The sequence below is a fragment of the Apodemus sylvaticus genome, chromosome 9 (assembly GCF_947179515.1).
Source record: "Apodemus sylvaticus chromosome 9, mApoSyl1.1, whole genome shotgun sequence".
In the NCBI taxonomy this organism is placed as follows: Eukaryota; Metazoa; Chordata; class Mammalia; order Rodentia; family Muridae; genus Apodemus; species Apodemus sylvaticus.
The window spans coordinates 80,761,173-80,778,785 of NC_067480.1; the positions used below are offsets into that span (position 1 = coordinate 80,761,173).

General features: G+C 51.7%; 1 protein-coding gene across 1 annotated transcript in view; it reads left to right on the forward strand.

The window, feature by feature from the left end:
* The first annotated feature begins 816 nt into the window (after positions 1 to 816).
* Positions 817 to 17,613, forward strand: part of Ptk7 (protein tyrosine kinase 7 (inactive)) — a 64,326-nt gene continuing 47,529 nt past the window's right edge. Inside the window, exon 1 of the mRNA XM_052192692.1 lies at positions 817 to 1,039. Coding sequence (XP_052048652.1) covers positions 985 to 1,039 — 55 coding nt within the window. The 5' untranslated portion in view covers positions 817 to 984. The remainder of the gene's footprint in view (positions 1,040 to 17,613) is intronic.

Here is a 17,613-nt window from a genome sequence, read left to right on the forward strand (position 1 = left end):
CTAAGCAGGCCTGGGGGGCCCTCCGGAGCCAGAAGGGGGGACAAGGCGCTATCCATCCTCTCTTGCATATCCTGGAGGCCTGTCAGCAGCTGGGGCCCATCTTCTAAAGCTTGACTTCTTTTGACCCGCCTCCCACACCCCTTGCTGCTTTCACAACAAAGAAAGAATGTGGGGGTGGTGGCGCTGGGGGTGGAGGGGGCCTGGAACAAGGGCTGCGCTGGGCCTCCCCACAGCTGGAGCTTTGGCCATGCCCTGACACAGCCCAGACTGCTTGGAGATGGACTTGGGGTGAATGTCTGTTTAATAGCTTTTGCTGGCGTTCAGAGCCCAGGGTTTCTACCTTGGGTTCAGATTTGTGCAGTGTCAAAGCTGACTTCAGTCACGCACGCCCCTCCCCCTCCCCGGCTACATCTGTTCCACAGGGCACCACAGCTGTGCCCTCCTCGTCTTCTTCAGAGACATCCTGGCTATGCCCTCCCTGTCTTCTGAGACACCCTGCTGGTTTGTCTCTTGCAGCACTTCGGGTTGCTCAACTCCACCAACCTGGAGAATACTGGGCAAACTATTGCTCCAGACCTCCAGGTAGGTTCAGAGGGGCCCACGGAGTCCTGAGAATCACTTTGGTTTTCCTGCGTCCCAGGTCTGCGGCACTCCCCTGAGACAGACTGCCACTGGCACACCCCCTACCCCACCCCATCCCTCTCCAGATCCTTCCCTCTTCTGCCAGCTCCTCCCCTCGACGGCAGGGAAGGGGGCGTCAGGGGGCGGGGCGCCGTGCAGGCGGAGGGGAGGGGGCGTTGGGGGCGTGGCTTGGCGGCGGCTGCGGCGGCGCGCTCGAGGCTTGGATGTACGGGGCGCGCGCGGCTCCAGCTCCGGACGCCTCGGGCTCGGGCTGTAGCTGCTGAGGCGGCCCCCGCGCTCCGGTCCGTGCGCGCCGGCTCGCCGTGGTCCTTGTACCTCGCTGCTCGTCTGCAGCCCGCCACGATGGGAGCCCGCCCGCTGCCTCTGCTCAGAGTCCTGCTTCTGCCTCTGCTGGCTGGTGAGTCCCCTGAGAACCGGGAGGATCCGAGCTGGGCTTTGAGAAGCGCGGGAGTCCCGGGGGCTGGAAGGGCCCTGGAGAGGTGGGCTGGGTGGTTGGGGAGGTGGAGAGGCTCGCTGGGGGGGGGGGGCTCGAGGACCCGGGGTTGGCGACGCCCCCTACGCGGTGGCGACACGGTGCACTGGGGCGCGGGGACGCGTTTGCAGCGAGTTCTCCCCGCCCGATCCGAGAGTTTGCTCGAGCGTTGCCCGGAGTCGCTGGCTCCCGAGCTCTGCTGAGAGCTCCTTTTTGGAAGAGCAGCGCCCCCCCCCCCCCGGCCCGTGAGAGGGTGCGGACACCCGGGAATGCCCCGGGCATTGGAGCCCAGATGAGGGGGACCGGCCTGGCTCCCGATCGCGACCGAGCTGACATGGGGCACGCCTGGCGCGGAGCTTTGTTACCTATGCCGGCCCGCTGCGCCCGGGTCCCTCCTTGCAAGTTCCGGGGCAAGTTGGAACCCCAGATGGCCCTGCGAGTGAGGGCAGGTTGGCTTGAGAAGTGCATCATCTCCTCCTCCAACTAGGCCCCAGCCTTGAGCCTACTCGGTGCCAGGGTCGTATCCCGGGAGTGGAGGGTCCCAGACTGTAGTGGTGACTAATAAGTGAAGGCCTCTGCCAAAATCGGGCATGGCCGGCTTGCCAAGGTGTGGACGGGCTTTGCTCTGCTGTTTCCTGGATTTCCATCCTGTCTGTGTTCTCGGAGGAAAGGATTGTCTCTCTTTCTAAGGGCAGAAACTGGGGGGGAGAAGAGCTCAATCTGGCTTTTCATGGAGGGCCTCTCTACTTTGGTGAGGGTGTGCCTCCCCCCCCCCCCATCTCCAGGGCAAACAAGGGGCACCCTGTCCCGTAGACTTATTTCCTGGCTGATCATACCTGAGAGTCAGTCACAACTAAGGTGTTGTAAGTGACTTAACTGGAAATCACCAAGTTACCCAAATGCCCAGTCTGCTTGTCCCCGAACAGCAAGAACCAAATGACTCCCCCTTTACCTTCCAAGACAAAACTACCAGTGGTGGTCTGCGGAAACAGCCCTCTTTGGGGACACATTCTGCCCAGGGGACTGTCTTAGATCTTAACCTAAAAAGAACTTACTTAACCGTTCCTTTAAAGAGTTCTAGCCAGGAGGTCAGGGGCAGGGAATTGCCCGCTGTCATCTTCCTGACCAGTTGTTGAGGGTTTAGGGGCCAGAGAATGAAAGTGTCTCCCACCTCTAGTTATAAAAAAAGAGATAGGCATAGCCTAAAAGAACCGGTCCTGGGAATTCCTAAGCTGGTGTTTCTGGACTTGTCCCATGTTCCTTATGTGTGGGGTAGTGATTGCTCATGGCAAAGTCCCACATCTGCTCCCAGAGGAAGGATGTAAGTTTTTTTTTTTTTTTTTTTTTTTTTTAACAGTCGGGATGAAGGCCCAACCATATGGGCAAGCGGCTGCAGCTCACAGGCCTCCTGGGCCGGCTGGTGGGTTTTGGTGTGTGTAGCTGTATTTGCTGCTGCGGTTTAGCTTTCTGAAGTCAAAGGCAAGTTCTGGTGGAGATGGCCCTTGCTCAACACCACTAAATTGCCAATTTCTTCTATGAGGACTCTGATGTTCAGTATGTGAACTCTCGTGGTGGGTGTCCTGGGGAGGGTGCGTGTGACCTGGGGGTTGGATAGGAGGGAGTTGGGGGGGTATCTCCACAAAGAAACATTTTAATGAGAGTCTTAAATCGGTTCCACCAAATGTGCCTTGGTGTGAAACCTATCCGTGTGCTGTAAACAATTTCAGCTGAGGCGCCTGCTCTTCTGGTGAGATCCAGGGACTCTACCCACCCCAGATGCATGTCTTCAGGGGACAAGGAGGTTTTAATAGATCGAAGCACATTTCCCCATCCTGTTTAACTGTGTCATTAACGGAAGCTGTAGGGAAGAGGCTGGGCTAGCGACCTAGCCTGCCCAGGTTTGTGGATTCAACCATTTTTGAAGTTTGGGTAATTATGCTGTAAATTCCCAAGTTACTTTCCAAACCTTGAGATCCCTGGTGAGATAAATAAGGTGGAGGAGGAAGAGAAGGCTTAAAGTCGGGAACCCAGACCCTCTACCCCACCCCCCTTTCAGACAGGGTCTTACTACATGTGCCATGCTTGCCCTGTGCTCATTGTGCGGCCCTTCTTGGCCTAGAACTCATGATCCTCCTGCCTCAGCCTCCAGAGAACTGGGATTAGAAGATAGTAGGACCACACCTGACCAAAACCTGGGTTCTTGTTGTCCTTCGGTTATTTTTTTTACATTTATCTCTGTGTGTGCTCAAGTTCGAGTGTTCGAATACGTGGGTGTGCTGCAGTGCACTTGTGGAGGTCAGAAGATGACTGACTGACTGACTGACTGGCTGGGATCCCTTCTCTCCTTTCATTGTGTTGCTCCCAGGGATGTCAATCAGGTTGTCATGCTTGGTGGCAGGTGCCATTACCTGCTGAGCCGTCTGAGAGCCAGCTCTTTGGTAATATGTAGTTTCCGCCTGTTCCTCCTGTTTCCGGTCCTGCTCCTTGGGTCTCCAGGCTTTGGCATCTCTGTGGAAACTGAATCCTCACTTTCGGGATATGCTGTAGTGAGGGCTGGATTCCCCAGCACCCTGCAGCCTGTAATTCAGGCCTGGTACTTGCTTTTATCAGTGGTGGCTTTAACAGGGGGAGAACACCTTCACAGAGGGTGTGATCAGAGCAGCAGAGATTGACAGCTCAGGCTCTGGACCTGTGATCTAGGTAAATTCCTTCCTTCCTTCCTTCCTTCCTTCCTTCCTTCCTTCCTTCCTTCCTTCCTTCCTTCCTTCCTGTCTGCCTTCTATCTATCAGTCTGTCTGTCTGTCTATCTGTCTGTCTGTCTGTCTATCTGCCCGAGATTCCATCTATCCATCCATCCATCTCTATTCATCCATGCATCCATGTTCTCAAAGTAGCCTACCCTAGCCTTGACCTTGCTATGTAGTTAAGGATGGTCTTGAACGTCTGATCCTCCTGCCTGTACTTCCCTAGTGCCACAATTACAGGTGTGCCAGTTTTATGCATTACTGGGGTTCAAATCCAAGTCTCCCAGCATATTCAGCAAGCAGTCTAACTGAGCTACCATGGACTCTATCATTCTGAATTCACCTTCCGTATTTTTGTCCCAGTTGGATTTCCTCTGTGGAATTCCTTTAGCATGGAACCTTATTTAGAGTGGGTCCTTACCCAGGACAATTAGAAAAGGGAAGGAAAAGATAACTCAGGTAGCACAGTTAAGCCTCTCCTTTTCATCCTAGGCATTGTGTGATGCGGTGAGATGGGCGTGGGGTTGGGTCTGTGTGTCCAACCTCTCTAGGGTTGCATTGCTTGTCATCTCTCTGGTGACCTGCACCATCATGGTGGAATCAAGGGGACAGACACTCTTCCTGTCCTCTGGTGGGCTTTTCTGATTTTTGATGTGGTGTTCCTGGCCTGGAAGGGATCTTGGCATGGACAGCCGCTTCAGCCTGCCGAAGCTGTCTTGCCCCAAGAAGCTATGGATGAAGAACTAATGCTGAGAATGTGTGTGGACCTAGACATCTGTAACTTTACCACCCAGAGTCCTATCTATACGAGTAACACTGAGTAATCTCCGAGCGAATAAGTTAGAATCACAAACTGGTCTTTTTGGAGTCTGGATTGACTTCAAAGTCACCCTCCTCCTTTCCTTTCTAAACCTCTCAAGTGCAGGGAGAGCATGCTCTGCTGTGGTGAGAGCCCGGATCTCTACAGGTCCTGTGTAGACATTCTGCTTACATAATAGAAACTTCAAAACAGTCCTTGCTGTTGTGACGGTGTCAGCGGGCTGAGACTTTGGGTCTTAGTACTTAGATGTGCACTAAGTGACTTTGTTCCTGTGAATATCTCCTGGAATGATTCATACATTTCTTACTTTACTATTTACTTATTGTATGTATGGATGAGTTGGTGGAGGTTAGAGGGTAGTTTTCAGGTGTTGGTTCTCTTCCGTGTGGCCCCCGGGTCACAGACCTCGGGTCATCTGGATCCGTGGTAGGTGTCTTTACCCACTGGGTCGGTCATCTTCGATGCCCCTGATACGTAAATTTAAAGGTTATGGTATTTTGGGTTTGATTTGAATTTGATTTTGTTAAGAAACTTGCCTGTTGATGTATGCAAACTCCGGGAGGTGTGTGACATTACATAATGTGAGTTTTAGCACTTTTTAAAGTTATTGCTTTTCCTGAAGGAACTGATTTTTTTTTTTTTTTTTAAATCAAGAAAAGTTGTCGAAGGGCAGCTTTTCAGGGCCCACTTGGTCCATAGAGGGAGGCTCCTCCTCCAGCTTCCACGGGCCGCGGTGTTGCTTGGCTTTCATGTTGGGACTTGGGGGATTGTAGAGTGTGTGTCTGAGCCGGCACAGCTTCCGTGAGCCTGTGATCCTCGCGTGCCTGCCATGGAGGCTGGCTTGTTAGAGCTAAGAGCAGTTTAGGGCCAGGGACTCAGGCTTTGGTGTTTTCCTGATGGGAGAAAGGGGTTAAGCCGGGTTGGGTGTCCTTGGCCTGTGTCCCTCAACTCCCTCTATTTTCCCTAACCTCAGTAGCCGCCCCGCCGCCGCTGTGCCCAGGCACACTGCCTCCGGCTGGAGCCATGTGGCTGGCTCCTAGGCCGGGCTGCGGTTGCTGGTTCAGGCCCTCACTTGCCCTGGAGGTGCTGCCCACCCTGCTCCTCCGTTCTTCTCTGGCACCGTCTGCTTAGCAGGGAAGCCTTACCATTATGGCCTGCTGGGTTAGCCTTCCACCCTGGGGTTCTCTTAAGTTCACTGCCAAGTGGGCTGTCGCCCCTGCCGAGCCCCCTGGCGCTTCGGTAGAGCTGGCGCTGCCGCTGCCACAGCTAATCAGTGGTTTGAGGAAGCCCTCTGAACATGTCACTTTTTCCATTCTCTCTTCTTCTCTGTGCTGAGGCCATTTCCCTCCCAGGAATGCCGTACAAACAGCACCGGGGTGGGAAGGGCCCTCTGCTGGGCAGCACGCTGGCCCCTTCCCTTTGGCTGGCCACACTCCTGTCTCTCTGCCTGCCTTAACTGAGGCATGCCTCGGGTGAGCAGAGCGCACAGGTGAGTGTCCCACAGAGAGAGCCGCTGCTCATCCTCTTGCACACTTAGGCTAGGAGAGTGTACGTGACCTTGCTCATTAAGTGTGCAAGGGACTTCTGAGAACTGGGTCCCAAATTGTGAGGAAGACAGAGGCGGGACAGCTCTCTAGAACATCGGGTGGAGAGTAAAACAAGTAAGGAGGAAGCAGGTAACTCGTGGTCGTTCATTTAAATTTGTGTTTCCTGGGCCTTAGCACAGACCTGTCAATCAGAATCATGGGGGAGGGACAGGAAAGGCTCCCTCCCGCCCCCTTTATTAAATTATATTGTAATTTTTGAATAGCCTATCCAGATTCCAAAGGGAAATTGCATTTATAAAGCGCTTGGTGGAAAACTCTTATATTGAGTAGCAGGAGGGAATGAATGTTTTGTGTGTTTTATTTGACTTCAGAGACAGGGGATTGCTAATAGGCCAGGCCGGCCTCAAGGTTGCTGAGTAGCTCAGGCTGGCCGCAGTCTTTCCTGCCTCAGTCTCCCGAATGTTGCGATTAGAGGCGTGTACCATGATGCCTGGCTGGGAAGGAAGATTTGCCAGTCTGAAATGGAGGTGTAGTGGCAAGAAAGAGGGTGCTTGTCAGCACTGAGGGGCCTGGGAGGAGCCTGTCCACAGTGTCTTCTAAGAGTGGAGGTGTCTTAGGACCAGCGCTGGGGAGGAGACAGGATGGAGAGATGCCTATTTCATGGAGCATAAAGAAGGACGTCATTTGGTTAAGTGCTATCCAGAATAGAAGAACATTCCGGAAAGTATGGGATAGTAAGACCAAGAGGTAGTAGCAGGAGCAGATGGGGTGGGGGGTGGGAGGTGTTAGTGTTCTGTCTAAGCTCCACCCCACACCTACTTGGCAGTAGCCAGGTATGCCCCGCCCCAGAGATCTGGCCCACTATAAGAGGGGCTACTTGCCCCTCCTCTCTCTTTTTTGCTCTCCGCTGTCCCACATTTTCTCATCTCTCTGCCCCTTGGGCTCTCCCCCTCCTCCACGTTGTCATGGCCGGCCTCCACTCCACTTCTCTACTCTCTCTCTCTCTCTCTCTCTCTCTCTCTCTCTCTGGAATGGATATCCATGACATTATTTAGCTAAGTCATTTGACTCAAGGTATCTGGTTTTGTCCACTGCACTCTTTCAGGCAGCAGGGCCTTGGAAAGGAAAGAGGGAGGACCTGAGAGATGGAGGACCTGAGAGAGGGAGGAGCTGAGAGAGGGAGGAGCTGAGAGAGGGAGGACCTGAGAGAGAGGGAGGACCTGAGAGAGAGGGAGGATCTGAGGAAGCAGTCCCCAGCTTAGACTGACTTTCAGTAGGCTCTGAAGACTTGGGTGGTTCTTTGCCACTCTTTCCCGGCACCCACGTGTGGTAAAGTGTGCGGAGTTACCTGCTGACCGGAGCGTGTTTTCCATTTCCAGTCCTCCACCGTTGCCACGGACACAATGGCCATGAGCTGGTCACATTAACTGCTCTAAGCCACAGTTTCTTATCTGCTTGATGAGAGTTCCTCAGTCCCTGTTAATCCACCCATCCCTGTGGAGAGAGAGAGGAGAGAGAGAGAGAGAGAGAGAGAGAGAGGGAGGGAGAGAGAGAGGGAGAGAGAGAGAGAGAGCACGAGAGCGAGCACACGCTAGTGTCTGGAAGCAGCTTGTAGCTAGTCCTGAGGATTTTTTTCCCAGCGACCCTTGGGCTTTCCTGACCATAGGGGTTCGTTTCCTTGTTTGTTTGAGGTGGTGGGGCTGGACCTCGGGTGGGTGCTAGCAGATGCTTAGAGGGGCCTCCACTGGGCTGCACCTCAGCCCCAAAGCATGGATTTTTCTAAACAGGTTTCAACATTGCAACTACAGTGTAGAAAATGTGGTACAGCCACTAAACATTCCTGGTGGGAAACTCCTCTCTGAGCCCTCCAACCTAGAAGGGGTACCACCTAGAAGGTCTGTTACTGGTCCAGGGCCACCATGGCTGTCTGCATGTGGACGTTCACACGGGGTTTCGGAGTTGGCTTTCTGGCTTCTCGCAGCTCAGGCAGATGCTTAGAGTACCCAGAGGAAGGGCTTCTATCATCACGCGTGCTGCGAGGCTTTCTCCAGTCAGTGGCTCTGTGTAACAAGTGGGAACCTCTGTCACCACCACAAGGAGGTGGGCGGCGCTTTGTGGCCAGGGATGAAGGCCCTCAAGTAGGAGCGAAACTAGTTTGCATGGCCTCTCCTTCAGGAGACATACTGGCTCTTTTGTGTCCCCCTTCTTGGGAGTAGGGGTGGAGGTGAAGCAGAGAGGAGGATGCTGGTCTACTTTGGGGACTGCTGAGGTGTCCCAGCAGCCAGCTTCAATAGTGCTCTGTGTACATTAGGAATGGGGATCTATGGCTGGAGCAGTAGCTCAGTGGAAGGGCACTCGCCTGTCATACACAGGGCCCTGGGTTCGATTCCCAGCACTACAAAGAAGATAGATAGATAGATAGATAGATAGATAGATAGATAGATAGATAGATAGATAGGTAGGTATAGAGAGAGAGAGAGAGAGAGAGAGAGAGAGAGAGAGAGAGAGAGAGATCGGGGGCTGGAGAGAGTGCTCATTGGTTTTAGAGCACTGTATGTCCTCCCAAAGGACCTGGGTTCAATTCCCAGCAACCACAAACTGTCTGGCAGCTCAAAACTGTCTGTAACCCTAGTTCCAGGGGATATGACACCTCACAGACATACATGTAGGCAAGAGACCAACACACATAAAATAATAAGTCTTTTTTTTTTTAATAAAAGAAATTGGAATCCTTTCTTCCAAGTGACGGTAACATTGTAGGATCTCTGGACTCCGGCTGTGTACAATCCAGAATTACTCATGGCTGTCCAGTTGGAGCTAGTTTGGAATCAGCAGGCCTTGGTCTTCCATCTGATGAATGAGATGATTTTAGTGACCCTGTGCAGATGTTTCAAAGCAGCCCTCTTCATGACAGTTGGCCTGACACATTCAGTGGTGAAGTGGAGTACCACCACCCAGCTGGTACTATACCATGCCGCGTCTGTCTGGAGCTGCTGAGGTCTTGAATTATTGGCTCCTCTCCTCCCAGAAGATTGTGCTGCCTGGCAGACGCAGGCTTCTAGCTTCCTGTGATAACAGCACAGAAGGTTGACTGAGTCTGGAGAAGCAGCAGCTTGAAGATTACCTCACATTCCATTCTTTGGCTTCCGGCTTCCCTTGCTTTCCCTGGGGACAGGCAGCGAACTTCCTGAAGCAGAGGGACCCTCGAGAAGGCCTGCGCCTCAGTCTTAAACCCTTGGGCTTTGAAGATTCCAGGTCAGGGGATCTCTGAAGTACCCATGCCTCCTGAGCTGGGGAGACAGGAGTTTGAGGAGATTTTCGACCAGAGGGAGTTACTAGTTTTTTTAAAGTACAGTATTTGTATGCACAGTCAGTGAGCACACGCCTGTGCTGTGGTGTGAGGGACAGGGCGACTGGCAGGGCTCCGTTTTCTCCTTCTGTGATGTTGGTCCCAGGGATGGGATCCAGGTTGTCATTGCCAGTCTCTACCTACTGAGACATCTCACCAGCCTGGCTGTTGTTTGAGACAGAGTTGCTTGTCCCTCAGGCTCTGGCTTGAGCTCACTCTGGCGCTGAGGGTAACCTTGAACTTTTGACCCTCCTGCCCCCTCCTCCCCAGTGCTGGCATTGCCTGTTACCATGCCCAAGTGGGGAGAAAATTCAAAGCCTTTCTTTGACTAAGAAAAGGCCCAGGTTTAGACCTGGCCGGTCCCTTCTTTATCCAAAGCAGGTCTTGAAGCCAGGAAAGGGCGTTGGCTGCAGTAGCTCTCAAACGACACCCTGTTTTACAGAACTTGTTCCCCCTTACTGACTCTGGGTCCACAAGGCTCAGTGGTAGGTGGGTCGGACGAGGGGCTTTTGGAGGGGTCAGTGAGTGTGCACCTGACAGGGAAACCGAGGTACACGAGAATTATCTGTGCTCAGCACCGGAAAGCCGGTGACAGAGCCTGAGCCAGATCTGGGGCCTCTGCGGAGGTCTCCACTTCAGTCCCTGGGTCCGGTCATCGTCACGGGGGATGTCTGGGCAGAGGACTTTGCAGGCAATGTAAGAAGACTCTGCTGCAGTCAGAGAGTGGACTACACTTTGCTTTTTCTGGACAAATAGAGGGTGGAAAGACCCCTCCCTGGAGAGATCTTTTGAGATTGCCACCTCTCCTCTGTTTTGTATATTAAATGGTGAGATTAAGATTTTAGGTGACCCATTCAGAGGTCTGTGTAGGTCTTAAATGTTTGTTTGTTTATTTTTAATTGGATATTTTCTTTATTTACATTTCAAATGTTTTCCGCCTCCCAGGTCTCCCCTTTGGGAACCTCCTATCCCATCCCGGTCTTAAATGTTTTAAGAGCTTCCAGCCAGACTCACTATGTAGTGTCCAGATCTAGAACTCATGCCCGCATTCCCACAGTTCAGCTTTGCCCGTGAGTCCTTTTCTCTGCCCATTGCTTTTGGAAGATCAAGGTTGCAGGTCTTGGCGCCTAGGGTGCTGCCATCATTCCAGACCGTGGCTACTTGTTAGGATCACACCTTGAGCTAGGCTGGCCTAGACCGGCACTCATTCGGTGATTACAGTGCTCTGGGCCTGACGGCCTTCCTGCGAGTGGAGTGGAGGTTGGACGAAGCCTTCCGGCATTCTGGGAGATGCAGGCTGTGTGCCGAGAAGCCCCCTCCTCAGCCGAGCTTCTGAGTCCTTTGTGAGGACTCTGCCGAGGTTTGCCTCTGGCATCTGAAATTCTTCTGTTTTGCCATGAAGCCTGGACATTCTGTGTCTGTGTCGTCGAGCAGCGACCCTGGGGGTCCCAGCCACTTACTTATCTCTGTCATCTCTTAGAAAAACAAAGCCAAGCTGTCTCCCAGTCCAGGGAAGACAGGGAAGGTTCCTTCAGACCAAGGGTCCTCAGGGGAGATGATAGGCTAGGGTGACATTTGAGAGTCACAGTCTGTTCCCTGCCACCTGAAAACAAAGCCCATTGGGAACAAAGAACACCTTGTCTTGCGGTTTTAGGGGGCGGAACAAGAAAGGAAGCGCTGGGGCCTCATTCCAGCCCTAAGGAGCCCTTCATTTTCCCAGTTTGGTTAATTTAGGAGATTAAACCGATCGTTAAACACATCGATTTAAAGAAAATGCTTGCTATGAAAAACAGCTTCCGAAGGCCGTGATGTGAATCCCACCACCACTCCGGGAGTCACAGAGGGCCCGAGGATCCGTCTCTCCCCCACTTTTTCCAAACAAGAGGCTTTGATTTAGTAAGCACTCAGTCCGCTCTTGACAGTGACCTGGTATGCTTCGTTTTTCGTTGTTTTGTTTTGCTTTTGGTGTTGGAGGATCGGAGGATCGGCCCCTCTGTGGCTGTGGGAGAGGCTGAGGTGCTGTGGCCTCCCCTGCCTGCCTTCTCTAACCTTCTTTGTCTCCAGGGCCCTTTGAAGATGGGCTGCTCCTGCCTCCAGTCGGCAATTTGAGGCGAGTCTCTACTTGGGCCTTCCCACGAGATTTCCCTTTTCCAGGCTCTGCTGTGGGTGACCCAAGGGGCAGGGGAGCGTGGGCCCAGTCCGCCTGGGCAAGGGTGGCACCCCTTTCTGCCATTCCCACTCTGCCCGGATCAAAGGAGCCTCCTCAGGGAGCAGGGAAGTACCTCACCCAATAGCCCCCACCAGTGTGTAAACAGCCGGGGCCTCTCGAAGCTTTTGAAGCGAGGTGCTTCAGGCCCCGAGGAATGCAGAACATTGCATTTTAGGGCTGGACTTAGGTTTCCACTGCTGTCGGTATTTGCAAATTTGAAACAAATGCCCTCATTTAGCAGCAGGCAGGCTGTGCAGTAAACGGGGCTGTTTCAGGCTGTTTATGGCGGTCACAGGTATTTGTGGAGAGAGGGACCCCAGCAGGTCTGGCGGGGAGATAGAAGGTTTATGGTTAGGTGGGTTGGCCAAAGATCCCCGGTCCAGGTCTCTGGTGGTGGGGTGTCTTTAGGTGGGCTTGCCATAAAAAGTCCCCTGCCCCTCCAGGAAGTGTCTGTCTGGCAGACAAAGGGGGTTGGGAGGGTGTTTATCCCCAGGGACTGACTCTCAGGGCCCCAGTCCCTCTCCCTTAGCTGCCAGAGTATCAGGTTTCCAACGAAGCCTTTCCTCCTCTCACTCCTAGGACTTGAAAGGATCGTTAAATGTGCTTTATATATAGTAAGTTGGCTGAGAAGTCCCCCCTTGCTTCCAGCCAGCCCTGCCGGAAGGCAGGCGCTAGCAAAACCTGTTTCTCTTTTGTTGTTGCTAGAAGTGGCATCCACGAAGGTGCAACTGGGAAAAGACCTCGTTGTTGTTGTTGTTGGTGGTGGTGGTGGTGGTATTTTTTTTTTTTTTTAATGGGCCAAACTAGTGCTGTTGGCCTTTGATGGGCACCTCAACCAGGAGGGTCTGTGGGAGTGCCCGCCCACCCTCTAGCGCCAAGGAAATTTCACAAATCTGTTTAGAAACTGAGCTTTGGCTCCATGATTTCTTTTAATATATATATATATACTCTTTTTATATATCTGTGAGGAGGGAGAAGCAGAGGGGAGCTCGCGCTTGCCCCGACATGCATGCAGGTCAGACAGTAACTCTAAGGAGCTAGTTTTCTCTTGTGCCAAGGGTCCATGGGATTGAATTCATGGCCTTCACGGCATCTTTGCAGGGGAAGCCATTTGGCTGGCCTTTGCTCCATGATTTCTTTACTAATAGAGCTGACAGCTGACTGTTTCCTCCTCTGTGTGATAGAGATGGCCTTCCCAGTGCCGGCAGAGTTGGGGGAGCGAGTACAGGCTCCCCGGCTGTCTCTAGGTGCACCTCTCCCGTTACCAGTCTTTAAGTGAGGCTATAACACAGTCGGTTAGGTAGCATTTGGTTCACGGTTTCCTTTAGTCCATTAAATAATGGTCCGCATTAAAATCAATGGCACTTTTGAAAGGTAGGAAGGACTTAGTGTGTGATCTGTCGAGGGCCATAAAAGGGTTGTCGCTGATGAGGGTGATGAATTTATGGGCTGTTTATGTTCCCACCTTCTAGTGACTTTCAATAGAAGCTGTTTCCTCTAATCTGACAGGTAAGTATCAAGTGAGGCCACTATCTAAGCTCTGTGTGTGCGAGCTGATGGGATACTTTTGAAGCCTTGGGAAAGCGAGGGGGATGGGCTGTTTCCTAAGCCGGCAAAACTGCTCATTAAGGAAAGAATGAGCCTGTGGTTAGTCTTCTTCATGTTAAAAGCTGGGAGATCGGAGACTCATTCCAGGAATGGATGTCTTGTGGGTGAATTAGGACAGGGCAAGACTGAGTAATTTCCAGGCCGCCGGGCTTTCAGAGAAGGGCTCAGGGAAGGTCCGGGACTAGATGCGGGAAGTTCAGGGCCCGGAGACCTGACCTGAGTGGGACAGGCCGGAGGGAGGCCACAGCCTTTCCTTTGGCGACACACTAGTGCGGGCTTGATCCGGGCTGGGGCCGTTCATTCTGTTTTGTGCTGCTTAGATCTTTTGGATTTGTGTCTTTCCTACTCTAGGAGACCCAAGTAGCCCAGAAGCCCTGGAAGTCTGTATACTGGGGTGGGCAGGGGTGTCAAAGCAGGGTATTTATTGTGTGACTGAAACACTCTGTCTCTGTGCCACCCTCAGCCCTCCTGGACACTCATGGGGTGGTCATTTTCTTGGTTACACTGGGAGTCTAGTCGAGAGCTGTTTATGCTTTTCCACCGAGCTAGGTATTGCTTCTCTCTTCTCTCTCTCTCTTTTCTTTTTAAACTTTTTGAGCTAGACCTCAAAGTTACCTGGGTTGACCTTGAATTCACTCTTTGTCCAGGAAAGCCTTAATGTGTGTGATTCTCCTGCCTCAGTCTCCCGAGTATCTAGGGTCACAGACCTGTGCCACCAGGGCCTGTTTCCTATTGAAATTCTTACCTTGGCTGAGTTCTGGTTTGTGTGATGAAGGGACGTATGTGCTATGGAAGATGAGACGCAATGCTCCCTTTGTCAAGACCAGAGCTTGTGGGCTCACTTCTGGAAGGCCATGCAGGGGCTCCAGGATGGTCTTCCTGTTTAGTCACAGAATTCTAATTCTGGGAAGGTACACCTTAATAGGAAGGGGGGGGTAGTTAGTGGATCGTCTGGAAGGCATGCATGCAACTTGTGTTCCAGGGCCCAGTAGATGGGGAATGTTCAGGTACATGAAGGCAGAGACACTTGAATATCCTGCTCCCTCCCTCCCTTGGCCTTACTCCCTTGAGACAGGTTTGTCCCTCAATCTAGCTTTTACTGCTTTTTGGTTTTGTTTTTCCCTTTTTTATGGAGGTAGGCTTGTCAGCAAGTTCTAGTGATTCTTCTCCCATCTCATCCAGAGCTAGCTAGGGTTACAGGGATGCCCAGCTTTAAAAAAAAAAATCATAGTGGCTGGCATGTGGTGCACACGCCTTTAATCCTGGCAGAGGCAGGCGGATCTCTGTGAATTTGAGCCCAGCCTGATCTACAAAGTGATTTCCAGGACAGCAAGGTCAGTCACATAGAGAAACTTTGTCCTGAAAATCTAAAACAAGCAGACCAGCCCATAGGTCTGGGGATTAGAACCCCGGCTCACATTAATTAACCCTGCCCAGGGCTCTTCTCCTCCAGCCGCTTAGGAACGGTTTGAAGGGTCTTGTGTTGTACATGGTTCCCTTCGATCATGGGTAGGGACAGAGAGGTGTGATGCTCTCGGAGCTCTTTCTAGAAGGCCTGTGGTGCACCTGGATGACAAACAGGGTATTTTTGCAACGCTGAAGCTTCTCAAGTGTGGGAAGTCTGCAAGCTGCCGTTGGTGGCACTGGCTTGTAACCCCAGCTCCACTGTCGCCTGAGGCAGAAGGTCTGCAGATTTGAGGCCTGCTTGGACTACAGATAAGTTCTTGGGTATCTTAATAAGATGGTTTCAAATGGAAGGCATGCTGAGACCACAGGTGAGTGCCAGCACAAACCTATGAGATTTGGGTTTAGCTTCCCATACAGGAAACCAAAACTGGACCAAGGTCATCGGCGCATGGTGGGCCCTCAGCTGCACGGGCATGTGTGTAACCCTTCTGTGCACGGTCAGGTCTATTACAGTGGTTGGCATGGAGGTATAGTGCATTAGAGTACTTCCCAGTGTGTGTAAACAAGGCCTTGGGGTCAGTCACTAGCACTGCAGAGCTAAATCGACCAGCCAGATCAGAGCAAAAAAGCTAAAAATAAATGCCACACGTTTTGCATAGGACTTGTGTAGTCTCCCGTGTTTTTAAAATCCTGCCTAGATTACTTCTATTCTATAATACAGGGTAGACTTTATTCTGTATTACTGCATTATTCAGAGAGTATTATCAAGGTTTGTTTGTTTGTTTGTTTGTTTAATTGAGAAATGTTTTTTTTTTTTAAATTTCTTTTTTTTTGTCTTTTTTTTTATTTGATATAATTTATTTACATTTCAAATGATTTCCCCTTTTCTAGCCCCCCCCCCCCCCCCCCCCGAGAAATGTTTTATGTAGCCATGGCTGTCCTGGACTTTTTATGTAGACCAGACTGGCCTGACCTCACAGATATCTGCCTATCTCTTGTCTCCCCAGTGCTGGCATTTAAAACATGTGTCACTACACATGGCTTTTTCTGTCTCTGTCTTTCTTTCTGTCTGTCTCTCTGTCAATAAAGTAGCATTTAAAAAAAAAAAAAAGAACTTCATCTGTGGCTAAAGAGGTGGCTCAGCAGTTAAGAGCATTGGTTGTTCCTGCAGAAGACCTAGGTTCTGTTCCCAGCATCCACAGGGAGTTTACCACCATCCCAGGAGGTCTGACACCCTCTGCTGACTTCAGTGTGTGCCAGGCATGTGCATTGGTGCACACATACCCACAAAAACACTTATTAGTACAAAATAGTAAAACAAATAAATCTAATAAAATAAGATCCCTGTGAGGTGGATTGAATCAGCAGGTGCAGAAACTAACACCGAAGGCCCCATACTCTTATTCCAAAGATTTACCTAACTTTATTTTGTGTGTTTGAACACTTTGCTTGGATGTGTGTCTGTGTACAACATGCAGGCCTGCTGGGGTGTGAGGTCCCCTAGAACTGAAGTTACAGGCAATTGTGAGCTGCCACGTAGGGGTTTGGAATTGAACCTGGGTCTTTTGTAAGAGCAGCAAATGCTCCTAACTACCGAACAATCTCTCCAGCTACCATCCATCCACTTAAAAAAATTGTTTCTTTTTTGTTTTGTTTTGTTTTTTGTTTTAAAGACAAGGCCACAGTTGTTTCAGGCTGGCCTGGCTGGAGGTCGCAGTGTAGCCAAGGATGGCCTTGAACCCTGATCTTCTTGCTTCGAACTCCCTAATTCTGGGATTACATTTCTTGCACCACCATACCTTGTTTATACAGTGCTGGAGATGGAATTCAGAGCTTCACGCATGCTAGGTGGTTGCCCTCTACCTCCCTGATCTCCATCTTCAGCCCTGAAGTTCTTTTTGTGTCTGACCACACCAGGCTGTGGGTCTTTAGTTGTCCTAAGCCTCCTAGTTGTCTGTTCTGGGTCTAGTGGTCCTGATGCCTCCTGTGCACAGTGACTAGGAAAGGCCTGGAGAACTTGGGTGGACCCCTGTGGGTCTCCTGACAGCTGCTGGCACCACGGGTGAAGACAGGGGCACTGGATTCACGGTAGCTGCTCTGGGCCAGCCAATACCTCAGCCCTAGAGAGAGGTGTTGATCAGGCTGACGGGACAAGAAATCCCTCTGAGCCCAAGTTGGAAGTAAATTGCTTCAGAGTCGTTCTTAAGACTCCTGACAAATTGCTTTTAGTTTCTGCTGCCAAAAGAGACTTTTGGAAACAAGGTGTAAATTGAGTTATTTACACTGCCTTTTGCTGTTGTTTCCACGAAAGATCCGAGTGGGCTTTTCGGGATCCCTGTTGCTGGGCTCCTCAGGTTCCCAGCATCTGCTGGACTCCAGCCGGGGTGGGCATGTCCCTGGGGAAGTGCCCTTGAATACAGGGTGTGTGTAGGCCATACAGGTCTGTGAGGTGCCTGGGACCAGCCCCTTTCTCAGATCAAAGAAATACCTTTTGTCCCCCCATCCCCCACCTCTTTACACTTCCCTCTCCCCTGCAGCAGGGTCATAAAGAGACTGAAGTGAGGGTCTGCACCTGGTCCCGGGAGGGTGGGAGGGTGGGAAGGTGGGACGGTGGGAGGGCCTTTCCTGCCTTCTGTTCCCTCTGTCCTGCTTGTGCGGTGGTAGCCCTGGGCACAGAGGTTCTGAGGACCATCTGCCTGGGCTGTTAGCTGCCAGGGCAGGCCCACAAAGCCGGGTGTCACTAAGTGTTTTGGTTCTTGTATCATTTGCATTCATTAAAAATAGCGAGGGGTGAGTGATATTTAAGGCAGCAGGA